The sequence below is a fragment of the Rhinolophus ferrumequinum genome, chromosome 6 (genome assembly GCF_004115265.2).
Source record: "Rhinolophus ferrumequinum isolate MPI-CBG mRhiFer1 chromosome 6, mRhiFer1_v1.p, whole genome shotgun sequence".
NCBI lineage: Eukaryota > Metazoa > Chordata > Mammalia > Chiroptera > Rhinolophidae > Rhinolophus > Rhinolophus ferrumequinum.
This window is the reverse complement of record NC_046289.1, coordinates 99,060,395-99,087,925: the sequence shown is the minus strand read 5'-3', so window position 1 is coordinate 99,087,925 and position 27,531 is coordinate 99,060,395. Positions and strand designations below refer to the sequence as shown.

The following is a 27,531-nucleotide window of genomic DNA, read 5'->3' as shown; positions in this document are numbered from 1 at the left end:
GCTGCACTCCCCCGTGTGTGGAATTACGGGGGAGGGGAGGACAGGAATGTGTCTCCCCCCAGGCCTGTGAGCATCCACATCTGTTGCTTCCTCTCCTGGTCCCCTTCCTGTCATTGTCTGTGAATGGGGATTGTGCCCTGTCCTCCGATGAGGCAGTGTCCTGTCACCACTGGCACCGTTCTTATGTGATTTCCCTGTGCCGCCTCAGCCCGGGAGTCCACACCCAAACACTGGTCCTGTGCTCTGCCCACTCCGTAGGGGGGTACCGCTCCCCCTATGCCCAGAGTCTAGCTGTCTCTCTCTCTGTGAAGCAACTGCCCAAATCGTGCGCCTGGTTCTCACCTCCCCTGGCTGCCATCTGGCCCTGGCCCTTTGCCCCTAGCTTGGCTGGCTCGGGGGTGCCTGTTGGTGGTGAAGCAGGTGCTGAGCCGGGCGTGGAGGAGTCCAGCCAGAGGCCCACCCTGGGACACGAGGTGGGATGGTCTTTAGCACTAGCCCCTCACCCCTGGCATCTGCCCCAGTTTCCATATGCTACCCTGTTGCTGAGCCTAGCCCCTGGCCTGCCCTCCTGCCCAACACCCGGTAACCTGGGCCCTGTCTGAGTCTTTCCGGGGATCATTCTGATCCAGACGCCAGCCTATAGGAGGCAGCAGCAAAAGGGTGCATTGCATTGAGAGCATTGTGATGTAGAAGGTAAAGTGTAGGCCCCAGAGACACTGCCTGAGCTTTAATCCCAGCCCTTCTCTAGCGAGCTGTGACCTTGGGGACATCACATTCCCTCTCTGTACCTTGGTTTCCTTGTTTGCAAAAGGAGCCAAATAGTAGCACCTCCCTCTAAGATAAGTGAAAATGAAGCTATGAAATGTGCACAGCACCTAGTAACCTCAGGGTTAGCTGTTACCATCGGAGTCAGAAAACACACGCTCCCAGCTTGGCTCCACCAGCTGACCAAGAGCAGATCCCTCTCCCTCCCTGTGCCTCCGTGTCCATCTCTAATATGGGGTTATGCTCTCACTGAGGGAGGGAATGTAGGCGGAAGTGGGTTCTGTGCTGTGAGTTGCTGTGCACACTGACGGTATTATCATTAATTCTGAACTCTCAATTCTTAAAGGCCGGGGCAGGCGACTTCTTAATGTGCTTACCTTTGCAGAGGGCAAACACTACAGTTCAGCAGAGGAGACCCTGCGCTGGAAACTGTCAGTCTTGGAGGCTAGCCTAGGTCAGGACATGCTGCTGGCTTCAGGGCCACGGTGTGGGTGCAGGCCTGGGAGGGGCTCTTGGGCTGTCCGTTGCCTCCTTTACTTTGGGGCAGTGTACCTCTGCGCACCATGGAGCTCTAGCCCCACAGTGTCTGCCAGGAGCCTGGTCCTGCACTCTCTGGAGGCATCTTGATTTCACCTTTGGGCCTGTTGGGGTATCTTGGGACTCACAGGGAAGAAGGAGAGGGTAGCTGGAAACAAAACTTGGAATAATAAAGCAAAACTTCCTGGTAACAATACCTTTTTGGCTGTGGATCAGGGTGGAGGGCCAGGCAGACGGCCCCCTATCTTAGCTGGTGTCTGCAGTGTGTGAATCAAGTCCAGCGAGGTGTGTGGGCTCTGGATGCCCACATGCATCTCTGCCACCTCCTCCCCCCCGTCTCAGTGCAGTCCACCTGGGGGGAGGCATCCCATAAGCGCCGGATAAGTGGATTTCCCATCCACAGCTCCCTCAGGCACAAGCCACGGCGGAGGGGCTGGCCCTCGGGCAGAGCAGAGGGACTGGACCTAGATCCTGCACGGGGTCACACAGGGTCACCAGGTCGCCTGCAGGAGCTCAGTCCTGTGCACCTGATGGGCAGAGACCTCCTAAAGCTGGTGTGACCTGGCCTCGGCACAGTGAGTCCTGGGCACGCAGGAGGCTTCCCTCTTTCTGCTTGGGTAAGGGGCCTTCTTAATTATATCCCCCTCCACTCACGTGGAAATGAGTTTGGATTTTCTGAGCACACACCAGCTGGCTGGGGGGAGGCAGCCCAGAAGGCTGGGGAAGGGGGAGAAGAGAGAAGGGAGGGGAGGGAGCCAGGCCAAGAGGAAAAATTATCAGTGTTCCCACAGCAGAGCAATGACGGGGCTCTCAGTGCTCCCCACAGCCTACCCTCTGCCCCACTTCTCCCTTGAGAGAAAACACCTTGCCCTTGCTTATAGGCTGGGAGTGGTCACCACTCAGGCCAGCCTGTCCTCTGAGAACCACAGCCTCCATGGTCCAAACCCCTGAGCTGGCCATTAGTGAGGTTGCTTAACGGTAGACTTGTTGGCACCCTCTGAGGGGTCCTCCCGGACTCCTAGGCCAACCCTCATGGGCTGGGTGGAGTGGAGTGGGTCTGAGGCTCTGAGAGGGGACCGGGACCGCCGCGGATGACAGAAGACCACCAGGCGGCCTTGTGCCTGTCCGCCCGGGTTCCCCCGTGGAATTGCCCGGGAAGGGATGGCGAAGGTTCCCCTTGCGGCGGGCACTGCGCCCCCCTTGGGCAGCCAGGAGGCGAGAGGCTGCGAGGGGCGGGGGAGGGGCGGGGTGGGGTCAGGCGTTTGACTCCGCCTCTTCGTGCTGGTATCAACCCCGCGGTCGGTGCTGGCTCAGTCTCTGCTGCTCGCCGCTGTCGCTCCGGGGCTGCGGGATGACACCGCCTCCGCCTGGATGCGCCGCCCTCGGCATCCCGCGCGCCCGCGTACCCAGCCCGCCGGCTCGTTCTGGGCTCCTGCTGCGGCTGCTACTGCTGCTGCTCGGGGTGGCCGCCACCACCCAAGGCCACCCGAGGAACGGACCTCGTATCTCCACTGTCTGGAAAGGTAGGTGGCGCCGCGCAGCTGGCGGGGCGCGGAGCGGGTGCGGAGTGTGGGGCACCGGAGGGAGTGCGTGCGAGCGGCTCTGGGGGTCCCGGGCTGTCCTTGCAAGACGCGTGCGGGTCTGGGTGAGTGTGAGCGTGCGCCCTGGCACGCGGAGCGGCTGGAACGCTGCGGGGAGCGAGCGCGGGGCCGGAGCCCCGGCTAAGTCGCTTCAAGTCCGCCCGCAGCCGGGAGCCGCAGCGCTGGGGTGCAGGGAAGGGAGCGGGCCCCTCTCTCCACCCAGAGGCGCTCTCGGTCCTCCGGCGCCAGGTTCCTCCGTACAGGACCCTGTCTCCCGCCGGGACCCCTATCCACAGCCCCCTTCCTGAGCTGTGGGCTCCGTTGTAGCGCGGGGCGCAGCCTGGGCCGGAGAGGGGGGCGCGGACCTCTTGCCGCCGCTGCTGCGCTCGGGCTGCGGGAACAAAGACCCCGCTGCCTGCCCCCGCCCCCGCCCCAGCCCAGAGCACGGGCCGGGTAAGGGGTGGGCACCCTGTGGCGAGCTGGGACTTGGTACAGTGCGGAGGCTTGGGGCACCTGGGCGCTGCCTCTGCAATGCCGGTACCGGCCGCTCCCCCCTCCCCCCCCCCGGTCCGCACGTGGCAGTTTTCACCAGGAATCGGCGCCAGCGTGGGGGGCAGTGCCCGTTGGGTGGGGCGCGGCGGTTGGGACGCCCCCCGCCCTGCGGGTGGCGGATCTGGGGCGGAGGTGCAGCTTTTAGGATGTGCATCTGTGAAGGACCGAAGTCTCCCCCAGGGTCACCTCAGTTTAAATCCCTGTACAATGGGTCAGAAAGCCGGCAAGGTGGGGTTTGAAGCTTTCTGCGGCGAGGGACTGAGCTCCCCTCCCCTACATTGCACACAAATGCTTCCCGCCCCCTGGGACTGGTTTGTTTCCCAAAATTTGGTGGCGCTGCAGCCCCCTGTGGTGGTGGTGGACTCGCGGTGGGGGTTGGGGGGACTTGTCTGTCCCTGCAGGAGCCCTTTGATGCCTGAGGCGGTTTGCAGGGATTGCCAGAGCCTGAGCATATCTGGGGCAGGTATTCTTAGCAGAGAGGGAGAGGGAGAGAGAGAGAGAGAACCCACACAAAACCAGTGGCCCCCGAACTGCAGCTGCACTGGAGGGAATATGACTCTCCCAAGGTCACTGGGCAGTGTGTGAGCTCACAGTGCAGACAGGACTCAGTTCTGGCAGAGGACCAGTGCGGGTACTGGGTGAGGGAGGGGAGAAGGATTTCGGCAGTTTCTTGGCCTTGAAGGAGGACTTGGGAGCTGACTCTGTTCCCCAGCCCCTGGCGTTCCTGGTGGGAGTGGAGGAGGCAGCTGGGCCCACTGGTGCACCCCTCCAGCCCAGGCTTCCACCTTCCCAGCGTTTTTTGCCTTGCCTCCACCCCTCCCTTGGCTGTCCTGGACAGCACAGCATTGGGGCCTCCGAAGGGGACAAATGGCCATATCTGAGTGTTCTAGAGTCTCCTCCTGCACCAAACCCCTTGCATTTGGTTCTGTTTGCCCCCACCCCACAAGTCTTCCCAAGACTCCTCCCCCACCTGCTCAGTGCACACCCATTTCTAGCACTTAATGTGTACCTCCCCGGCACTTAGTCTCCACCCTGAGGCTGTTTAAAGCTGCTTGCAGTTCTTGTACCCACTTTTCAAAGCTCGCTGCCCAGCTCCACCTCTCTTTCGCCTGCATGCGGTTTACTCCTGCCTCCACGCTGGCTGTGCCCTCTGCTTGGAAGACTAATGACTCCTGCTGGGGTCCGCCAGCCCCTCGCCTGTCTTGTCCAAGGGCAGTCTGTAGTCTTCTTCACTAGTGCCAGACACCCCCCCCCCCCCCGGGCTAGACAGCCCCTGCCATCCGCCTGTCCCCCAGGACCACCAGCTGGTGATGGTATGCCTGGCTGACAGCTGCCTTGTATTTCCTGTGGGGTGACACATGGCAATCGGGTAGGAATGGGCTTGGCAGGGCAAACCCAAGAGTGGGGTGAGAGGACCACCCTCCCGGCCTTACTGTAGCTAGTGTAGGCCTAGGTCCCTGTCACCAGTGGGTGGGGGAAGTGCGGGTGGCCTTCAGGAACAACTAGATCAAGGATGGGGGTGCTTCTGGAATCACTTCTCTAATGAGGCCCAGGTCGGGCTTTTAGTTTTAAGCTAAGACAGGTGCGGGCACTGAAATCGGTATGGAAGGTTCTTCTTCGTCACTTGTTTTCTGCTTCTTGGATCCCTACACCCTAGGGAAACATTAGATCAGGGAGTCCTGGGAAGGTCCCCGCCTGCACTTGTCTGGGGAGGTTGAGGCTTCTTCAGCCTGTTGAGTCCTGGCCCAGAGCAGCTGTGAGCGTAGAAGGATGTGCCAGCACTGACCTGCTGGGTGCCCTTGAGGTCCGCACCTGTCTCTGGCTCTCAGAGCTTGCCAGAGCTTGAAGGGCTCTGGAGATTGTCCGCTGAGGGCCGTCACTGACACATGGGCCAGTCAAGGATGTAACGGCCTGACCCCCCGCAAGCAGGGGTTGGAGAGGAGTGGGTTACTGGTGAAGCAGGAGGTTGGCATGCCTGGAAGCTGTGCACAGTTCCCATTCCATCCTCGGTTGGAGGAGATAGAGAAGCTCAGGGAGGTCCTGACCCCCAAGGTCAGAGGTGAGTCAGCCTGTCCCCATGAGAAACAGCCCTGTCTTTCGTCTCCACCTGCCCAGCCTGTTCTGCTTCTCCCTTGTCCAATTAGACACCAGGATGTTGTTGTTGACTTGGAGGCTGCTGGGGGAGCCCTTATGGAGCTGCTCCCCAAGGCTGGGGTGTTGTCACCTCCTCCAGGGGATGAGGTCACTGCTGGGGCTCCCTCAGCATCAGCATTTCCAGTGGAAATCCTTGCCCTGTGGGGACTTGGATGTGCTCCTCACCTTCAAGGTGAACCCCCTCGCAGAACAGGGGCGGCAATTCCCAGGAGGAGAGGGGGTGTCCTCAGCTGGGAGGGATGAGAGAGATGCTCGGTGACATCACCGGCAGCTTCTTGCCAAGCTCCTGGCCCCTCTGTCCTGGACAGTGAAGGTTCTGAGAGCTGGCTGGGCTGGGTGGGTGCTGGCACGGGCCCAGGATGGCCGTGGTCTGGGGGAAAGATGGCAGGCTGGGAGCCTGTTTCTAGTCCCAGCACTGGCCTGAGTTTCTGTGTGATCTGGACAAGGCCTTCCTTTTTTTGAGCCTTAGTTTCCTCAAATGTCTAAACGGGCTGGAGGGAGGAGTTTATACTTATCACAGTACGAATCCGCTGGAATTGCTACCTCTCTGGCATTGGCAGCGGGTGTGGTGGCCCATTCAAGTCTTAGCTGTGAGGAGAAACTGGAGACCTGGAAAGTTAGGGGAAATCTTTGAGTTTCGTGTTCTTTTCTATCTTGGTCTTTCATGAGCCGAAGGCTGAGAATCAGCAGGAGGAAGTGGCTTATTAGTCTGTGGCCTCAAGGGTGGACATAGTAATTCAGCATTTTTGACATTTGCTGTGGCCAACCTTGTACTGGTCCTGGGGCTGTGCTTGGGGGTCCAGGGATGAGAAATTAGACAAGTCTGTAGACTTCTTAGTATAGATGGGGATACCAGCAGGTCAACCTGCCGTTACAGTGAAATGTGGCAGATCCTATAAGAGAGGGCAGCTGGGGGCGTTGAGGAGGTTCTTAACCCAGTCAGGAAGGGCTTCCTGGAAGAGGTGGTAAGCCAGGATGGCAAGAGCAGCAGGAGCCAGCTGGGGGAGAGGAGGGAACAGGAAGAAGCACCTGATTTGACAGGATTTCAGACCCAAAAACTTGCGATTAGGACCAGGGAGAGGAGGCGGCAGTGAGTGGGGAACCCCAAGAGGGGGAGGCATTGAGTCCGCTTTGGCCCCCAGGTTCCAGGAAGGTTTCTTGTAGGAGGGGACACTTGAACTCGGCCACCTGACCTTCCACAACCAGCCCAGCATTGGGAGGAAGGATCATGGCTGTCAGGGAAGGCCAGTGTCCCAGCGCCCTGATGGGAAGCTGGAGCTGGGTCTGGGAGACCAGGGCTTGCAGTGGCGCCTGACTCCTGACCGTGGGGGTTCTCCAGGTGAGGAGGCCTGTTCCTCAGAGATTCTATGTGAGAGTGGAGCGCCAGCCGGCCCTGCTGGAGGGAGGCGGGCAGAAGCATTCCTCTGACCAGGTTCCCCTTCCAGGAACCTCCACCTCCTTCGTGGGGGCAGATCACTCTCCGGGCTGGGAGGAGGAGGGAGAGCTGGGCATCCTAGGAGGAGGCCCGGTCTTTAATGGGCAGATGGAAGCAGAGGCTCCGCCCACTTTCCCTGGGTCCAGCCGCCAGCAGGGAGCAGTGGTGGGAGTGAGGGGCCCTCAGGTTGACAGCTGGGTCCCCAGCTGACTTCCTGTTTCCCTTTAACCTCATGTCACTCATTTTAGCCACTGCAGGGCCTCTGGCTATGTCACAGGAGAATGACCCACTTCCCTGCTCTGGTTGGCAGCTCTGGGGCTGGAAAGCTTCCCCTCTTGGTTTCCTTTTTTGGACATGGCCTGGCTGCCTCAGAAGCCTCCTCTCTTTCAGGGTGGAGGAGGAAGGGGTCTTCCTAGAGCATAGAGGACTGTGTCCCCTTGTTGGTGCCCTGCTCAGAGAATCTGAGCGGCCCCCTTTCCTAGCCAGCCCAGGCCCTGAGGGACCAGGAGATCCGACCCTCCAGCCCGCCCCCCCTGCCGTCAGCCTCCAAGCTCTTTCCTGCCCCCCTTGGCTCTGGCCCTGCTTTGTCTCCAGGACTGTGCCCTGGTCTCTGTGAGGCCCCCATCCCTCTGCGTCACCGTCACCGTATTGAGCGTTCCTCCTAGGACACACTGCGACAGAGAGATAAGGTGGGCTGGCCCCCCTTCTGCCTTATCGCCCACACTTCTTCCCTCACCACTCGCCAGCTCCCCATGTTCCCCTTTTCAGGGCCGTTGTCCTGCTCACCATTCCTCCCCGCTTCCCATTCACCCTCTTTTCTGCCCGTGCGGTCGCACTCCTCCAGGAAACTTCTTGGATAACTTCAACCCACATAGCCTGATGGGACAGAGTTTAGGACAGCAGAAAAAAATGTCAGCGATCAGCTGGTCCAACCAGATGGGGAAACAAGGACTGGCCCCGGTCACCCAGTAAGACAGGCACAGCGGGGCGGAGCTGTGTCTCCCCGAGCCTGCTCCTGGCCTCAGCCTGCCCTCCCTCCATGCGTCTGCCTTCATGCTCTGCCCCCAGGCGTGGGGCTCCCTGAGCCCAATCCTCCTCGGACAGATCAGCTGAGCCCAGACTCTTCCTGCCTCGACCTGTCTATTCCCAGGAGCCCCACTGGCCATGACCTTCCTCCCTTCAGGACCTTAGATTTGGGCCAGCTTGACACTTCTCTTCTGGCTTTTTCCTCAGGGCAGCTGGGCCTCGGGGGTCTCGGGGGCAGGTTGATCTGTCCATGGCTTGGGCTAATCTGGGTTTAACCCTCGTGGCAGCCTGGGATTAGGCTGATCCTGTGTGCCTCCTGTACCGCCTGCTTCTAGCACCCCCAGGGCAGCCCTCATTTTGGAGGCAGCTAGCCCCTGCCTCTGTGCCGGGGACTGCCCCAGAGGAGCACACAGGTGTCCGGAGAGGTGGACCTGCCGCCTAGGACTAGAGAGGCACCTGGGGAGGTGAGGAAGGACAAGTAGGTACAGCCAAGCACTGTGATGGGTTAAGAGCAGGAAAGGTCAGTGTGGGGTCATCCAACTGGGGAGACCTCCTGGGAGAGGGCGAAGAGCCAGGCCGGGGCCGGGCGCCCGGGCGTGGGGAGGGGGCAGGTGGCACAGAGAGCTGCTCTTGTTTGTCTGCTCGGCCTGGGTGAGGAAGGGAGGTCACATGATGAGCTCAGCACCCTGTCTTAAGGTGTCTCCTCATTGGACAGGGGGCTTTGGCCTGCCCCTCCCTGCTATCTCATCGCTGTCACTTGGCCAGCGCTGGCCTTGGCTTGGCCTGGGACCGTGGCGTGAGAAGAGACCCGGCCTCACCTTCAGGTCTCCACACACGACATTGTGATCTGAAAGAAGATGGTGTGTGCCAGCCAGGTGGTGTAGCAAGCACAAGGTCAGATGGGGCACGGAGCAGTGAGGGGTGGAGTGGTCTAGAACTTCCTGGAGCCAGGAGGACTGAGACTAGATCTGGACAGGTAAGACCACATGCACAGGCAGAAGGGGAGAGGGCAATGAGGGGAAGAAAGGACACGAGCACAGGTGTGGAGACGGGAAGGAGCGTGGCAGGGGTGAGCAGACGTGGGTGGGCCTCGACTGCCAGCTAGAGGAGCTGGGTCCTGCCGGTGCGGGCAGTTGGGAGCCGCAGTGGGGTCTTGAGCTGACGAGCCAGGGGTGGAGGCAAGTGTTGTGTGGTTTTTTTAAATATTTTTAATTTTAAAATGTTTGCAATTATAGTTGACGTTCAATATTACATTAGTTTCAGGTGTACAGCGTAGTGCTTAGACATTTATGTAATTTACGAAGTGATTGCCCCGAGAAGTCTAGTGCCCACCTACACCGTACAGCGTTATTACCATGTCATTGACTGTACTCCCCGTGCGGTACTTCACATCCCGCGACTGTTTTGTAACTGCCCATCTGTGCTTCTGAATCCCGTCACCTTTTCCACCCATCCCATCCCCCCAACCTGCCTACCATCTGACAACCATGAGTTTGCTCGTTGGAGTTTCTTTCTGTTGTATTTGTTCATCTCTTTTGTTTTTTAGATTCCATATATAAATGAAATGGTATGGTATTTGTCTTTCTCAGTCTGACTTATTTCACTGAGCATAATACCCTCTAGGTCCATCCATGTTGTTGCAAATGGTAAGATTTCATTCTTTTTATGGCAGAGTAATACTCCATTGTGTATGTGTACTACATCTTCTTTATCCATTTGGCTATCAGTGAATGCTTAGGTTGCTTCCATATCTTCACTATTGTAAATAGTGCTGCAATAAACATAGGGGTGTATATATCTTTCTGAATTAGTGATTTGGGTTTTTTCGGATAAATACCTAGAAGTGGGATTGCTCGGTCACATGGTAGTTCTATTTTTAATGTTTTGAGGAACCTCCATACTGTTTTCCACAGTGGCTGCACCAGTTTGCAATCCCACCAGCAGTGCGCGAGGGTTCCCTTTCCCCCACATCCAGGAGGTCAGTGTCTGAGTGTTTTGGTCCATTTGCTGGCTGGGTAGGAACCTTGTGGGGTGGATGTTAAAGAAGGGCTTTCAGTACCTCCTGCCCGTCCGTCACTGCGGCCTGCCCCAGACCACAGAGTGCGTTCTATTTCTGGGCAGAGACCTTGTAAGACTTCTCTTCCCGGTTAGTCATGCTGCTTGGCACTCAGGGCTGCGCCGCACGCCACGTCGGGCCTGCACACCCACGCTTCCTCACACACACTCCTTAGGGCATCATGGATAGAGGTCAGGCCTCTCTCCAGCCTGTCATTTGTGTGGGAGGGGCAGCCTGGAAGCTTCTAAGGGCCCATCTATGGAGCATTACAAGCAGATCCCAGAATCAGCCTGCCTGAGAGTCAGCCTTCACTCCACCCCTTCAAAGCTGTGTGGTCCTGGGCAGGTAACTCACCGTCTCTGCGTCTCACTGCCCTCATCTGTAAAGTGAGGACAGTGAGAGAACCCACCTCACGAGAGCGCAGTGATGATTAAGTGAGTTAATATACCCACAAATCACTGAGAATCGTGCCCGGCACACAGTAAGCGCCATGGAACCAGTAGGGGGTAGGGTGCCAGTGTCGGCATCGTCCTCCTCGTCCTCGGCAGCTCTGACTTCTGAGATGCAGCCCTGGCAGCCCGGCCCCTGCCAGCTCCCTGGCTGCCCTTGTACTGCCCTCCCCCCGCCCCCGCGGCCCAGGCTAAGGCTGAGCTGCGGAACCTTCTGTTCCTCACCAGTCTTCCCATCCTGCCTCTCTCCCTGCACCTGGGGTGGTCTGGCGTCTTCTGTCCTCTCCCCCACCCCTACCCTGGCTCTGGGCCCAAGGCAGGCCCGCCATCTCTGTCCATCCTTTCAAGGAACCACCAGCCGACCTTGGCCTCACTCTGGGGCTTTTAGAACCTGCTGGGCTGAGGAATGGGTGGAAGGTGGACCTGCCATGATGTTCCTCCTGGGTTTCCTGCCTGCCCTGGGCCTAGAGCCTCCTCTCTGCGCCAGCTGGGCCTCTGTGCCAGCCTTCCCTTCCTGAGCCCTGGCGTGGTTCAGTCCCCCACAGCTTGCTCTCCGGCTGCCCCTTTCCCCCAAGCCTTTGCTGGTCTCCCCACCAGCCAAGCCTTCTGGTCCTTTGAGCACAGTGGCTCAGTGCAGAGAACACACAACCCTTGTTGGCTTGGAAGGGCCTTAGTTTTCCTGTTTATAAAATGGGGATGCAGACCCTTGTCCTGCCTCCTTTACAAGGTGGTTAGGGAATTTGTTGGGTGAGTTCATGGAGGCAGATGAGGATGTGACTTCTGCTGCTGCCTCCACCTCCAAATAGCCATCCCTGACTTGGCTAGCCCTCCCAATCCCTTTCCAACAATGACTCATGACCTTAACCCTGATAGTTTTGTGATTTGTTCCGAGAACCATGGTGGGTCATAAAACCTACACCTTAGCAAGTACCAGCCCCTCCAATCCACAGAGTAGGAAACAGCTCCAGAAGGCGCAGCCCGTGGTCACAGTCACAGCTAACCAGCCAGCTGCCCAGCTGCCAGATGGAGCACAAGGCTTCTCGGAGTCAGGGCTGAGCCTACTCGTGAGATATGCTCCCCACCAACAGCTGACCTTGGTGGGCGGGAGCAAACGCCCCTCAGCCCGGCACACAGCTCCCTGTTCCCTGAGTGATAAAGAGAGGCAGACCTCTCAGTCCCCTTGAGCTAAGTACTGTATCAAGGGCCCACCATGTGCCCAGCGCATGGCTCTGCCCCTGCCAGGCAGCTACCTGGAACCCTGTCCTGTCGCATGTCATTGGCACCTCAGCAGCCCCTCCTTAGCACAGGCCGGTGCCACCTGGAAACTTGCTTCTGGGTATGAGTCATGGCTTCTCACACCCTTGAGCCTGTATTGATGCATTTGTTCCTTTGCCTCCACCCCAGTGGAAAGGTTTCCCATGACACATCGTTGAGTTGTACCGTTAGTCAGTCCTTTGGATGTGAGACCCTTGCAGATGAGGGCCCCACCTGGAAGGTAGGTGGGTAGGTGATTCCCATCGGTTATCAGGTTAGTGACTTACCACCTAGTAGGGAGCAGGAGGGTGGAGAGCAGATGACACAGGGAAGTGGAGAGAAGGTGATATACAACATTTTGCAAACCTAGAGGCTCTCAAATAAGTGTAGGCTGTGGTCCCAGAGGGCTGGAGCTGGGTGCTTGGGTACCAGAAACCTTGAGCTGTGGCCTGGCCCTGCCCCCGTCTCCTTTGCTGTGTGCCTTGGGCCGGGGCACAGCCTCTCTGGCCGCCATGCCCCCGTAGTTCAATGACTGTTCAGATCCCCTCCCTACCACCTTGACCTGTGGGTGTGGGTTCCAAAGGGTAGAGAGGCTACTGATTCCTGGACCTCACATGGGCCCCCCCTCTTCAGTCTGCCAGCTGTGTGGGAGGCGAGCGTGGGAGGCGGGCCTGGTGGTTCAGGGTGGGGTGCTGCTGTGAGAGAAGGCGCCTGCCTGTGCCCGGCCTCTCTGACCGCCTGACTCAGGCATTCCCTGCTGGGAATGCTGGCTATCCAAATGCCTGCCATTCTCAGAGCCCGCCTCAGTGCCCACTGTCAAAGGACGCCTAGAGGTTAGCATTCAAGGCCTGTTGGGTCAGTGGGTCAGGTTGGAAGCCTCTCCCTGCCCTGACCAGGCCACGGGGGCCAGTCCTTTGTTACTCTCTTCAGGGACAACAACAACCCGCCCCCTAATTCCAGCCCACTCCACCCTCCCCTTGGGCTGCCCTCTTTCATAAGCAATGAGAATGTGGGGACAGCAGTGACCCGACAGAGACAGCACCCAGAGAATCTGAGGAGGACCGGTGTCATACCAGGTGGCCTGCTTTGGAGAATCTCCCTGTGGAAGCCCAGACTGGCCTCGGGCACTTGTCCTCTGGACAGTGGTGGGAGGGTGGGGGGCACGAAAGGAATCAGCTTTGGTTGGTTCCAACAGGATCAGAGTCCCGTGGAGCCCAACTGGGGGGCTGTGCCTGAGGGTGACCCTCCCACACCCGCCAGGCTCCTGACCCTCATCCCGGCCTGATGCTGTGGGGAGGGCGGGGCCTCAGACAGGGCCCTGGAGGCCTGCAGGGAACCAGCCGCCTGCGTGTGCTCTTCCCTGGTCCAGAAGGAGCGAGGATTGGCTCAGAATTACATGGGGCTGTGGGGAGAGGTCTCATGCCAAGCTGCCTCTGGGGCCATGCCTGCCCGTGTGCCCCTAGCCCCCTCCCCTGCCTGAACCCCTGGTTATTCTGGGAGCTTTTAGCTGCCACTTAGTCAGCCACTAATGCGTCAGGCTGGGGAGTGAGGGGGAGACACGGTGCCAGACGGTGCTCCTTTTAGAAATCCAGGATGGGAGCAGAGGGGGCTGGGCCCGCAGGGAGCAGGGAGGAGCGGGTGCTGGCCCTGCTCCTAGGAGGAGGGGCAGCACTGCAGAGGATGGGCAGCGGGTCAGTGCATCCCTGGGTGGCAGCACCTCCCCTCCCCCTCGTGCAGGGCCTCAGACTACCTTCCCGACCTGTAGTTAGGGCTCTGTCCCAGCACACAGTTAGCTTTCCCACCTTTGCTGGGGCTCTTTGCCCTACCTGGAATTCTCTGCCTGCCTGTTCCTGACCTATCTAGCTTTGATCTGTCTCCCCCATCTCTTTGGACTCATAAGGAAGCAAAAACACACATTTAGGTATGTTGCACTTACTCCCATGGCAGGGCCTTTTTAGGGGCAGACCCTGGCCTTGCTCAGCCCCTGCATGGGCAGAGCCGTAACGGTCACCCCCTCCTGCCTGGCCTGTCTCTTTCTGTTTTGGGGCCACAGATTCTGGCCCTGAGGCTTGGTGGTGCTCCAGGCAGCCCTCCTGCCCCGGAGCCCCCAGCCCCCCACTCCTGCTGACCTGAACAAAGCTTCCTTTCATGTATTCATCGAGCTGCCGCTCAGACACTTCCCCTGCACAATCAGGCTCTTTGAGGGTGTGGGAGCAGGGCTGGGGCTGGGGTGGAGAATGGGCCAAGGCCAGGTCCTGGGGCTGGGCTGGTGCCACCCCCTCATCCACACCACCAGGCGCAGAGCCCCGAGGGGCAGGACCTGGGGGGTCAGGGGAGGCAATGCTCCTGGCTCCTGTTTGTTCTTCTGCAAAATGGGGCCAGCAGTCCTTGCCTGCCCCGCACCCAGGCACCTGCAGCCAGGATTTGCGGGGCATGGGGCTCAGGCTTGCAATTCTGTGCAGGACTGTCCTAGCCTTGGTGTGGCAGCCCCACCCTCCCTGCCCTCTCAGAAATTACTTGTGAGCAGCCCTGGGGCTGCCCCGACGCAGTTGTACTGAGCATTGTGGAGGTTTCCTTCCACGTGGCTGTCGTACTCTGCTGACTGGATTCAGGGGTAGGATGGTGTCCCCCTCACACCTTGTTCTCAGGCCAGGCCACTGCCTCTCCCATAGGCTTGACGCCCCAGGCAGGACTGCGACCCCTAGACAGGGTCTCCGTCAGCCCCCTCCGGGCTCCTTCCCAGGCACTCTGCACTGGCGGTGGCTTCTTGCTGGGGTGCTGGTGAGGTGACCAGTGGAGGTAGCCAGTATGCTTGAGGGCTGGGGCTCCTGCCCTTTGGCCTCGGGGGAGGGTTCAGATCTCTTGCCCAGCCGGCATCTCCAGGTGCACAGCTTTTCCTGGCCCCTGGCTGCCTGACGGCGTGGGAGGGGGCAGGCACTGCTGCCTGGAGCCCGGGCTGTGGGTGAAAGGGGAGCTGTGGAAGCTGAGTCAGGAAGGCCTGTGTCTTCGGGCTGCTGACCCCAGCACTCCAATTTTGCCCCAGCTGGAAAGGAGGGGGAACTGGGGCCCCAGCCTTGACCATCACCCCTACCGCCAGCACCCAGCACAGAGCTGGGCCCCTGCCCTGCACAGCTGGGGCTGAAGGGCAGTGAGCCTCGGGGTGCAGGGAGAGTACTTGGGCTGCTCGTGGGGCACCCGAGGAGAGCCAGGTAAACCGGGCAGTGAGCTCAGCACTTCTCTGGGTCTCACCGTGCTGGCGTCTCCCTGAATGCTCCTGAGAACCAGTACTCACTCTGGACGAGGCAGTCTGTCCTGCCTCCTAGTGTGACCTTGGGCTGGCATGTTCCCCAGGGGCCCTCAGTTTCCACCTCTGCAGTGAAGCAGGCCACAGCTGAGGTGAAGACTGCGATACCCCACTTCCGGGGTGACTTGGCCATTCAGGGCTTATCTTAAGGAAAGGGAAAGAAGGTGTGGGTTGCACAGTGTCGTGCTCCTTGCCCTGCTAAATGCAGAATCAGTAGGAATGGCTCAAATGGCAGCAAGAGGGATTTGGGGCAGACTCAGGAAATGGCAGTTCTTTTCTGTCTGGGCTGGAGTGTGTCCTGCCTGGGTGTCACTGCTAAACTGGCTGGCCCTGAGTTTGCTGCAGCTGAGTAAACAGTGGTCAGGCTGAGTTTTGGGTGCGGCCCAGGCTGGTCAGATGTAGGAAGATGGAGCTGCTGTGGGTGATTGCTGGGGGCGTAGCCACAGACTGTCCGTCCCTGTAATTGAGTCCTGCCACTGGGACAACCTCAGCAATGTCACCGGAGATGAGACATCTTCTCTCTGGAGGCGGTGACTGCAGGCAGTTTCCTTTTTGGGTAAAATTGTCCGGGTCAGCCTTTCTGTTTCAAGGCCCAGACTGTGCTCTGTGAAGAGCTCTGTGTTCTGGAGTTGCTGGTGGGAGGAACCGACCAGAGTGGGCCAGGCAGGAGTCCAGTTGCGGCAGGAGCTTGGGCTCTGGTTCAGGGCCTGCTGCTGACCGTGTGACCTTGTACTGCCCCTCTTTGGACCTTTGTTTTCCCATCTGTGAAATGGGAGAGAATGGACCTTTAGATTTCTTTCCAGCTCTGATTTAAGCTGACCTGCTCACTGAGGGGCTGGGTGGACCAGGAGGGGTTGGAGAGGGCTTCCTGAAGGAGACGATGGGGTCCTGAGCAAAGTAATTCCTAAGAACTTGGACTCAAAGTGGGGCGCTTAGAGGGCTTGCTACCTGCAGGAGATGGAGGTGGCCACTTGCTCCGTCCTGGGCAGCAGAGAGCCTGACAGAGCAGGGCTGTAGGCCCTGGTCCCTCCTGCCTGAGCCCAGCCCTTTAGAAAAGCTGTGTGTGTGTGTGTGTGTGTGTGTGTCGGGGGGGTGCTGTTCTCCTCAGGGGTCCCTAAATCATGCCCCCACCCTGAAGTGACACATACTATAGGGTAGGGGACATGGCTTTGGGGCGAGGACAGCTGTTTGCTGTACTCTACCAGGGGACCCCTTACTTCTGTCCACGGCTCTCAGTCCTGGCACTGGCCCCAGCCCAGGCCCCAGCTCTGGTTGCCAGGCAGGTGCAGGTGTGCTTGAGAGTGGGGGCACAATCTTCGTGCCCAGGACCCAGCTTCAAGTTTCTGCCAATTGCCTCCTCAGGTCGCACAGGAAAGGACCAGGTGGACTTTGGCTTGGCAGAGCCTCACACTGTGCTTTTCCATGAGCCAGGCAGCGATTTTGTCTGGGTGGGTGGACGTGGCAAGGTCTATCTGTTCAGCTTCCCCGAAGGCCAGAACGCTTCTGTGCACACGGTGAGCCTGGGGTGCACCCCGCCGTCCCTCCATGTCTCTCCTTACCTCTCCTCTGGCCGTGGTGAGGGAACCCGGGGAACCTGGGGCAGGGTGCTGGCATCTCTTCCTAAACTGACCCACCCCTCATTGTATCCCGTAAATGGTCCCTGGGGGAGGCGCCCTAAAGGTAGTCCAGATGGGCCAGGTGGGTAGTGCTGACGGGGGCGGTCCGCTCAGGAAGCGGGGCTCCAGAACCCCATGGCCCCGGTCTTCTGAGATCTCCAGGCTGGCCCCTGAGCTCTGCGCTTGGTCTGGGTATCAGAGCAGCCTGTGTGATCTTGGGTGAATCACTCACCCTCTCAGAGCCCTAGTCACTCACATACAATATAAAATGAGGTTGTCCTGAGGTAGCATAGAAAGCACTTACGGGGCATCTGGCCTCCGGCAGAGTGGACTGAGGCTTCCCCTTCCCTCCTTCCCCCCAGGTGAATATTGGCTCCACGAAGGGGTCCTGCGTGGACAAGCGGGTGAGTGGGGAGAGGGGGTGCAGAGGGGAGGCTGGGCTCCTTGGAAAAGGGATGGGAGTACCTGAGAGTCTGAGGAAGGAGGTGTGACCCTGCTTTGGGGTTCCCAGTCTGAGGGGAGACACAGTCCTTCTTCTGTTCCTGGGGGGTTGGATCAGCGGCACCCTTTCTGGGCTCTCCTTGGAGGCTGCCTCCGTGCTCAGCCTCCTGAGGCCTTTTTCCCCTTCTGGGCAGGACTGTGAGAACTACATCACGCTCCTGGAGAAGCAGGGCCAGGGCCTGCTGGTCTGCGGCACCAATGCCCGGCGCCCCAGCTGCTGGACCCTGGTGAGAAGGCCCTTCCCATGTGCCCGGTCTGGGTGGACTTCTGCCCCCCCAGGTGGGATGGAGGTGGGGGGAACTCAAAGGCTGGGGGATGTGGTCCCTGGCTGGGAAGCTGGCGCCCATGGGAGGCTGTCTGAACCCCTTGGTGTCCCACAGGTGAATGGCACTGTGGAGTCGCTTGGTGAGAGGAGAGGCTATGCCCCCTTCAGCCCGGATGAGAACTCCCTGGTTCTGTTCGATGGTAGGGCTATAGCTGGAGCAGGAAGGGCCCCGGAGGCTGCTGCCCTGGGCTGGGGGAGGGGGTCAGCTCCATGGCCAGTGGCCCAGGCTCGGGGGGGGGGCTTCCAGGAGCTGTCTGCCTTACCCATGCCTCTCCCACTGTGCCCAGGGGAAGAGGTGTACTCCACAATCCGGAAGCAGGAGTACAACGGAAAGATACCTCGTTTCCGCCGCATCCAGGGTGAGATCGAGCTGTACACCAGTGACACTGTCATGCAGAGTGAGTCAGGCTCCAGCGGGGCTGGGCTGGGCCGGGGGCTGTGGATGCCCAGGGCGGCAGCGGAGCCTCATGTTCCCTGAGAGGCTCCCAGGGCTGCTGGGGGCATCGTCCAGCCAGGACAGTGGGAGCTGGGGACAGGCCTGAGCAGCCAGAGCTGGGAAGGTTGGCCTGGCAGGAAGCAGGGGAACAGCAGAGGCAGGATGGGCCCAACACACTCTGGGAACCAAACCGAGGAAACCCCAGACCCAGAGTGGGGTCCCCTGGAGCCATGGGAGCTACACCGCCTCCCTCCTCATTAGGACTCTGCCAATTAGGCAGCAGGGACATAAAGGTCCCCAGACACCTTCCACCAGTCCCCAGGCATGAAGTCATTGCTCCTGGGGCCATGACATCTTTGTAGGGGGAGAGCAGCACAGGTGTGGGTGGGGGTGCAGTCGCAGGTCCCTTGGGGTGTTAGGCCTGACATTTTGAGTTTATTCCAGGTTTGATTTGCCCTGGGTTTGTTTGTGCAGACTTGGGGGGTCGCCCTGAGCAGGCTCCCCGGCCTCACCCCAATTTCAATGTGCCCCTGCCAGACCCGCAGTTCATTAAGGCCACCATTGTGCGCCAGGACCGGAGCTACGATGACAAGATCTACTACTTCTTCCGGGAGGACAATCCCGACAAGAATCCTGAGGCGCCTCTCAACGTGTCCCGCGTGGCCCAGCTGTGCAGGGTGAGGCGTGTGGGCCTGTGTGCGGCCCCGCGTGGCCCAGCTGTGCTGGATGAGGCATGCGTGCCTGTGTGTGGCGTGTGTGAGACGTGCGTGTAAACCGGGTGTAGGACTGTGGGAGTCAGCGTGTGCACAGGAGTGTGCTTGTGTCTGCAAATGGGATGGTGTTTGGGCTCGTGCACAGGTGTGTGTCATCATGGGAGAGTGTGTCTGGGTGTGTGTGTGTGTATGAAAGTGTTGGCCTGTGCGTTTCACCGCCGTGACGGTGCCAGGGTGTGTGCGTGTGCTACCTGTTGAGTATGCATGTGTGAGCATGAGCGCGCACATGTGTGTCGGCCCACATGCTCTGTGAGGACAGCCTGTGGGTCCCCACCCTTCGCCCCAGGCCTTTTGATGGGAGCCCGGCCTCAGTCACGGGACGCCCCTGCCTGGGCCCCTCACAGGACCCGCTCCTTTCAGAGCTTCCTTTCCTCTTCTGAAGCCTGGGTGGTGGCATTCCTGGCAGCAGGTGCCTGTGGGTGCTGAGGGGCCTCGTCTGCTCTCCACCCTTCCAGGGGGACCAGGGCGGTGAGAGTTCGCTGTCCGTCTCCAAGTGGAACACCTTCCTGAAGGCCATGCTGGTGTGCAGTGACCCCACCACCAACAGGAACTTCAACAGGCTGCAGGACGTCTTCCTGCTCCCCGACCCCAGTGGCCAGTGGAGGGACACGAGGGTCTATGGCGTTTTCTCCAACCCCTGGTGAGCGACCCTCGTTCTGGGCTGGGGCTGCCATTGCTTACATGTCCAGTAGGGATTGGCGGTTTGAGCCCTGCTGAGGGGACGGCTGATGTGGCATGAGCAGAGGCTCCAGGCTCAAGGGACAGGGCTGTGGCTGGGCCTGGGCGGGGGACAGCCGTGCTCAGGGGGATGTATGTGCTGGTGTGTCTGGGAGTCTGTGTACACAGCTGTGAATGCGTGTACAACGTGCACGCTCATGGCAGTGCCTGTGCCTGTGTGTCCACCAGCTTTGTGCCCAGAGTGGGTGCTGGGCTTGGGAAAAGTGCCCCTGAGGCCTCTGGGACACTGGGTGTGGGGTGTTGTCACACTTGCTCAGGCACTGCCTGCGCCTGATAATTCACACCTCTAATCACTCTCACTGATTGAAAACAAGGCAGGTGAAAGTACTGGGGGGGTGTGCGGAGAGGAGGGGGACGGTGAGGAAGCCAAGACCCTGCTCTTGGTCCTGTGTGGGTGAGTCCAGCTGGGCTGGGGAGGGGACGGGTCTGGCCTCCTGGGGTACCAGCATCCGGCAGCTGTGCCCAGAGCTGCGGGAGAATTGCCACAGGGATGCACGTGGGGGGGTCCTCCTGCCCGGGGCTGGCCTCCGAACTCAGTGATTCCGTGAAGAGCACAGGCTGTAGATTGCAGCAGGAAGAAATGAGGTGGAACTTCCCTGCCCTCAGTGGTAGCTGACAACTCTTATTTTAGGCACTGGGCTTGGCCCCCAGGATAGCCCCGCCTTCATGGAGCTCACAGGCCGGGGAGCTTGATTGGAAGGCGGTGGTTGTGCCGTGTGTGGTGCTGGGCTGGCCTGGGTGAGTGGAGGCGGGTGGGTCCTGGGCCCCCCACTGAAGTGGTTTCTGTGACCCCCAGGAACTACTCAGCTGTCTGTGTGTATTCCCTCGGCGACATTGACAAGGTCTTCCGTACTTCTTCGCTCAAGGGCTACCACACAGGCCTTCCCACCCCTCGGCCTGGCAAGGTGAGCCCACGCCCGAGCCTTCCCCTCCCCCTGCCTCCTAGCTACCCCCTGACCTGGGCCTGCTCTCCTTGCCAGTGCCTCCCAGACCGGCAGCCGATACCCACGGAGACCTTCCAGGTGGCCGACAGTCACCCTGAGGTGGCGCAGAGGGTGGAGCCCACAGGACCTCAGAAGACACCGCTATTTCACTCTAAATCCCACTACCAGAAAGTAGTTGTCCATCGCATGAACTCCAGCCACGGGGAGACTTTCCACGTGCTTTACCTAACCACAGGTGAGGGGCTACCCCGCGACCCCCTTGGCCTGCTTTGTAAAAGTGGGTATGAAAGGTATAAAGAAGAAAAATGTAATTAACATCTGGTCGGATATTTTCCCTGGAAGGAAGAATTGAGTGACTAAGAGCTGTCTGAGGTTAGTTTGTGTAGCTGTAGAAGAGTCAGGCAGGGAGGGCTCTCTGGAGGAGGTAGGGGCAGAGGGAGGAGGGGAAGTCATCCTAGGATGGGAGAGGAGCAGGTCTCAGGACTGAGAGGCAGAAATGCGGTGAGTCTGAGCAAAGCCAGGTGCAGCTTTGGTCCAGTGGTCTGACTCATGAAGGGGGTAGGAAGAGATGTGTAAGTCAGGAGGATCTGGGCACTGGGTATCCTGTGGATGAGGAAACCGGACCCTCTCCCTGTCTTTGGGATTATGCAGGTGAGAGGAAACATTTGACATGGGATGCAAAGAATTTAGTCCGACGACTAAATTGCTGACTTCCAGACAGCAGAGCTTTTGGAGTCTTGCAGAGGACTAAGGGCACCTCCTCTTCCCTGGAGGGGACTCCTCTGGGGAGCAAGGTCTTGCTGGCCCCAGAAGCTGGCAGAATGCCCTGGGAGATGCCCCTGCATTTCAGGAAGCCACTGGCCATGGAGGAGCCAGCCCTGAACTGGGTTTGTGGCAGTTTCGTGGTGCCAGCTATGGGCAAAGCGGGGTTCCTGGGAGCAGGTGTGGAGACCAGTGTGGGCGAGACATAGGTTTTTCTTGACATCGGGCAGTGGTGCCATCAGAAAGGGCAGTGTCTCCCTCAGATGCCTGGCACCTCTGGGGCCACGCAGCCCGGGCCTCAGGTACCCACCCTTCCGCCATGGGACTTCCTGCTATTGCTTCACCTTGAGGTTATCTCAGGGCCACGGCAGCCTCATCAGTTTCCACAGCACAGGGCCTGGTTTCTGGGTCCCAAAGCCATACTCCTTCATCCTCCATTCATCCTGGCCACACCCATGGGCCCCTGTCCTTGCTCTGTCCCAGCAGTGGCTGGCCTAGCTGTTGCAGTCAGCCAGGGGACAGCAGGGCACTGGGGTGCAGGAGAGGGGGCCCACATGAAGGGGAACTGGGAGCAGGAGTTAGGACAGGGCACCGTGGGCCCCCTTCCTGCAAACCTTGGAGGCGAGCACATTTGAATGAGGAGGGCAGTTGTCTCTTCTCCCTGGGGGCCTTTGGAGAGACACCATTTGGGAGCATGCAGCAGGAAGAATTGGGGCCAGATAAGAAACAGAGCTTTCTGAGCCCTCTGCAGAGAATGGAGGCTCTCACAGCTGAGATAAGCTGTGGGCAGCGTCAGCAGACTGCTGTGGAAGGAGGTGAAGGGCAGTGACGGGCAGGCAGCTTGTCAGGCCAGAGAAGCAGCGGCCCCGTCCCAGAGCCTGGGGGGTGTCATAGAATCAAAGGCAACATCCTAGGCAGGCGACCAGACCATCATCCGACTGGGTTTTTGGGGCAAGCGATACCCCGGGGAACTGGGAAGAAGGGACAGGGAGGTAAGTTATTATAGAAACTGGGACAGTGGGTGATGTGGGGTTGGAAGGACAGGGTCAGGGTGCCCGTTAGTCCCCAGAAGGTGTGAATGGAGGGAGCATTGGCCTTGGAAGCAGGCAACCTCATATGTGACCTTGGGAATCCCTATGTGGAATCTAAGGTTCTTTTCAGATCTAAGATTTTATAAAAAATTAAAAATCCCCATAGACTAATTGCAATGTGGAGTCCTGGATTGGATCTTGGGTCAGACAATGGACACTAGTGGAAAAACCCATGCAATCCCAGTAAAGTCTGCTCAGTTGTGACAAATGTGCCAGTTACATAAGATGGTACCATTAGGGGAAACTGGGTGAAGGGTGTACGGGAACTCTCTGTGCTATCTTTGCATTTTTCTGTAAATCTGAAATTATTACAAAAGAAGTTTATTTAAAGAAAGCATATCCCTGCAGAGTCCTGGAGCCAGGGGGTTTATGGAAGAAGCTGAGGGAGGGGTGGGGTTCTGATAGCTCTGGGTGGCAGTCACCAGCTGTGTGACCTTGAACAGGTTGCTTAGTCTTTCTGAGCCTCATGTCCTTATCTGCGAAGTGGGGGAGACACCACCCACAAGCGGGGCTGTGGAGGATGGAAGGAGGAGCTGGTTTGGTGCAGCACTTGGGCACTGCTCCTTCCGTGCTTCACGATGCAGCTTCCGCGGAGCCGCGCAGAGTCCTGGGCCAGTCTGGAAACTTCCTGGCTGCCCTTCGGTGCCCACGACCCTCCCAGGCACCCTCTCCTTGCCCACTTCTCCCAGTCCTGTGACCCTCGCCCGGGCCATGACTTCCCAGCCCTCCCCGACCCATGTCCTCCCTGGTTGGTCCAGCCTCAAGGGATGCTGCCTGGCTCCAAGGTGGGACCCTGCCCGCTAACCCTCTGCCTACCATCCAGACAGGGGCACCATCCACAAGGTGGTAGAGTCAAGGGAGGTGGAACACAGCCTCGTTTTCAACATCATAGAGATCCAACCCTTCCGCCGTGCGGCCACCATCCAAGCCATGTCACTGGACGCTGAGCGGGTGAGCCTCCCCACCCCACCCCTGCCCTATGGGGCTACCCCGTGATGGCCAGCTGGGGACAGGCCTCCTTTGCATGCTATTCGCCTGTCCTTTGCAGAGCCTGTAGCCAGTGGCCAGGGCCTGGGGGCTAGAACGTAGTGTTGGGGGTGGGGGCCCTGCCTGACCTAGTTCTTCTCTCCTTCCAGCGGAAACTGTATGTGAGCTCCCAGTGGGAGGTGAGCCAGGTGCCCCTGGACCTGTGTGACGTCTATGTGGGGGGCTGCCATGGCTGCCTCATGGCCCGAGACCCCTACTGTGGCTGGGACCAGGGCCACTGTGTTTCCATCTACAGCTCCCCGAGGTATGTTGTTGCCAGGGTTCCCTGTCCCTGGGAGAAGGTGGGCACGGGAATTGGGGTGGTGTGGATGGGCTGCTGGAGGCGTTGGTGCTGGGTGCTGGGTGCTGGGTGCTGGGTGCTGGGCCGCTCTGGTGGATGCTGGGAGGGGGATGAGGGCAGGGAAGGGCCGGGTCTTTGATCTGGTGTACTTAGCTGCTGTCCTCCCAACTCTAGGCAAGTGCTGCAGTCCATTCGCCCAACCGAGCCACACACACAGTGCCCCAGCCCAAAGCCAGGTATGGAGTCTGGCCCTGCCTGAGGCCCTAGTTCGATGAGGGTTGTACGGCCATCCCCCCACCGCCCTGCCTGGGGGAAATATGGTCTGGTACCAGGGCCCCAGGCCGATGGGGCAGGACGGTCCTGGGGAGGGAGCCTCTTGGTGCGCGGGAGGTTGTGAGGGGTAGGGTGGGGGGGGCAGGGGAGAGGAAGGCGGCTGGGCCCCATTTCCCCTTGTTCACTGGGAGCCCTGGCCGTGCAGGCCTGGGGAGTGGGGGCGGGCACAGCTTGCCCTGGGAGCCCGAGGCCCTCCTCACGGGGCCTTTCCATCCCCCCCAGAGGAGGCCCCTGTGCAGAAGGTCTCCCTGGCCCGGAACTCTCGCTACTACCTGAGCTGCCCCATGGAGTCCCGCCACGCCACCTACTGGTGGCGCCACGGGCAGAAGGTGGAGCAGAGGTGCGAGCCCGGCCACCAGAGCCCCAACTGCATCCTGTTCATCGAGAACCTCACGGACGGCCACTACGGCCACTATTACTGCGAGGCCCAGGAGGGCTCCTACCTCCGCAAGGCTCAGCACTGGCAGCTGCTGTCCGAGGCCGAGGCCAAGGCCGAGCTCCTGCTGGGCCACGCCCACGCCCACGCGGCCTCCCTCTGGCTGGGGGTCCTGCCCACACTCACTCTGGGCCTGCTGGTCCATTAGGGCCCCCGGGACTGGGGAAGTCCCCCGCAGAGCCGCCGGCCCGGGACTTCTATGCCTGCCGCTGCCCCCAGGGGGCCTGCACAGCCCCGTGGGGGACACCAGGCCCGGAGGTGGGCAGGAGCAGGCAGCTTTTGGGCCCGGGAGGGGCGAGGGCAGCGGAGGCTGGAGAATGAAGGCGTCGACTGTGAAACGGGCATCAGTGACCCAAGACTTTACCGTCTGTAGACTTATTTTTCAAAAATCCCTCCTCAAACTTGACTAAGTGCAGTAATGCTCCCGGCCCAAGAGGCTGTGGGCCTGAGGAGGGTGGGAAAGGAGGGCTGGCTCCGTCTCCCGACCCTCAGGCTCAGGTCTGAGTCTTTTCTGGGTTCTCTGTATCCAAACTGCCCCTCAGCCGCCCTCCCGCAGGCCCAGGGCTGCCGTCTGTGGGCCCCTCACCAGCCCTGGGTCCCACTGAGGCAGCCCCCTTGCATGTTTATTGAAGGATGTTTGCTTTCCGGACGGAAGGACGGAAAAAGCTCTATTTTTATGTTAGGCTTATTTCATGTATAGCTATTTCCGACTGCATCTGTATGAAAATACCAAAACTACATGCTGGGGGTGGGGTGGGGTGGGGTGGGGTGGGGTGGGAGGTGCCGGGGAGACATGGGTTGTATGGGGTCCCAGTCTGAGGCTCCGGGGATGGAATGAGACCAGGGACGTGGTGGCGTGAGTTCAAGGAGATGGCATGAGCTGGCTCTGCCCTGGGAGCTCAGGCTGAGGGGGACATTGTCCAGCCCCCTGTGTGTGGGGGGTGGTAATGGGAGGGGGTGGGGAGGGGGAGACAGGGGAGAATGAAGGAGAAAACTGAGCCCTAGTTTCACACATTCACTTAGAAGGAGTTGGGTCCTCAGGGGAGGTTCCAGGCCTCTGCCCTTGGCATTGGGGGTGGGGGTGGGGGTGCTGTCCCCTCCTCCAGGCCCCTCCCCCAGGGGCTGTGCTTCCATGCTCCTAGCCTCCCACCTTCAGCTCAGGACATGTTATAACTTAGGCTAAACTGTGAATTCCAGTGGGGACAAGCTCTCCAGGTGGGTGGCTCTGCCCCCACCCTGTCCGTGGATTTCAGCAGAGAGCTGGGCCTTCTCTGGCATGTCTGGCCAGCCCAGGGCAGGGCCTGCAGCCAGCGGCCTTCCAGCTTTGGCCCCTGCATCTCTTCTCAATGCACTTTAATGACGTAATATATTACTAATAAACAACCTATTTATTTACTTGTGCCTGTTCCTTCCCTTCAAAGCCGTTCTGGTCAGGGGAGGAGGGTGCGGGCCCCTGTTTATGACTCCACTTCCTGCCCGTGTGAGCATCACGCATCCTCTCACTGGCCCTGTCCTTAGAGCCTTGGAGAGGAGGACATGCTCAGCAGGGCGCCCTGCTCCTGAGGCAGGAGTGGGGTCTGAACCCATAGCTGCCCGCCCAGACAGCTCCTGCACCCCACCTCCTCTCCTCACTCTCTCTCCTCACCTCCTGCTGGCCTTCCCCGTCCCAGCCTCCGCCTCCCATACTTCCCTGGAGGCTTGGCCTGGTGTGGCCATGCTAGGAACAGCCTTACGCCTCCCTGCCTTCAAGGGGCCCGTTCTGGGGGGAGAGCTAATCAAATAAGACCCCATGGGGTAGACCTGTGGGGATAGAAGTGTGTACAGGAGGCTAGAGGGCCATGGCAGGGGGTGCCGTACCCCAGGTGGGTCCCAGCAGGCAGGGCAGAGCAGACAGCCGCAGGGTTTGTGTGTTAGCCTGGAGCTTGGCCTTTCCACCCCAGGGCAGTGACAGGTCTGGAGTGGGATGTGTGCCTTAGAAACTCTTGCATTCTCTCAAATATAAAGCAAATAGATTTGAGAACCCAGAAGGATGTGTGAAAAGGGACCCCTGAAGCTGGGGTGGGAGGTGGGGAGGGCAGTTAGAGGCTGTCCCGGGGAGATGGGTGGGCAGGACTAGGGATGAAGGGTGGGGCCAGTGGGGAAATGTGGAGAGGAACCCAGATGTCCCCAGAAGCCTCCCCCATCTACTCCCCTTCCCTTCTCACCTGCGCTTATCCCCTTCTTGCAGCAGGGACCCATGCCTTTTGAGGTTTGCTGGGAGATTTTCCTGAGCAGTAACTGCTGGACAGTGGAACTCGGGACAGCCCCCCTCTCTGAGTCTGAGCCCAGCTCCTGAGCAGCTCTGGCAGATCCCAGAATGCAGGAGCAGCCCCCACCCACTGCATTCCCCTGGGCCAGCCCCATGCTGAAGATTCTGCCTGGTTTTTTCTCACATCCAGCCTTCCTAGGGTGACTAAGGTGGCAGCAGGCGCTGGGCCAGGACTCGGGAGTTTGGGGGACCCAAATGAGCTCTGGGCTGGGGGCAGAGACTCTGGGCGACCACCACCTTTCGTGATCCTGGGCAGACCTCACCTTTGCTGAGCCTTATTCTCATGTATGTGAAAGAGGAAGGCGCTAGACCAGGGCTTCTGGGTGGCCCCTGCTTGCACACTGTTCTGGGTTCTAAGACCAACTGGCTTTGTCTTGGAAGGAGCTCAGAGTCCATGTCTTGGCCACACTTGTCTGTTTTCCCAGCTCATAGCCAAGCAGCAGAGCAGCAGCACAGGGCTTCCCGGGCTCCCCCCACCCTCTGCAGCCAGCCCCTCAAAAGAGAAAGGGCAGAAGAAGTGGGTTCTAAGAGCAGTTAGTGGAGAAAGTGTGGGCTCAAGCCCTTGGCCCACATAGATTGCTGGGCTACCTCCTGTGAGGTACCAGCCTTCTCTGGACCTCAGCAGGCCCCCTCTTTCCTGAGGGGATGCTCTTGGTGCCCCATGGCCCTATGGCAGAGGACTTGAGGGATGGTACACACTCCTTTGTCTCTACGGAAGCATGAGAAGGGCAGATGGGCAAGAAGCCGTGTGCGTGGAGGCACGCAATGCGCCCATGTAAATGCATATAAATGAGCTGGTGAGAAAAGCAGGCCAGAGGCACAAGCCTCT

At 59.5% G+C, this 27,531-nt stretch overlaps 1 protein-coding gene across 1 annotated transcript; it reads left to right on the top strand.

The window, feature by feature from the left end:
- The first annotated feature begins 2,585 nt into the window (after positions 1 to 2,585).
- LOC117022989 (semaphorin-7A) lies at positions 2,586 to 24,945 on the top strand. The gene is made up of 14 exons (XM_033107334.1): positions 2,586 to 2,825; positions 16,475 to 16,626; positions 17,091 to 17,132; positions 17,364 to 17,456; positions 17,610 to 17,694; positions 17,842 to 17,952; positions 18,528 to 18,667; positions 19,219 to 19,403; positions 20,298 to 20,406; positions 20,482 to 20,680; positions 23,122 to 23,249; positions 23,435 to 23,589; positions 23,800 to 23,861; positions 24,181 to 24,945. The coding sequence occupies exons 1-14, from the start codon at positions 2,654 to 2,656 to the stop codon at positions 24,540 to 24,542; spliced, it is 1,995 nt and encodes a 664-aa protein (XP_032963225.1). The 5' UTR covers positions 2,586 to 2,653; the 3' UTR covers positions 24,543 to 24,945.
- Positions 24,946 to 27,531: the final 2,586 nt, after the last annotated feature.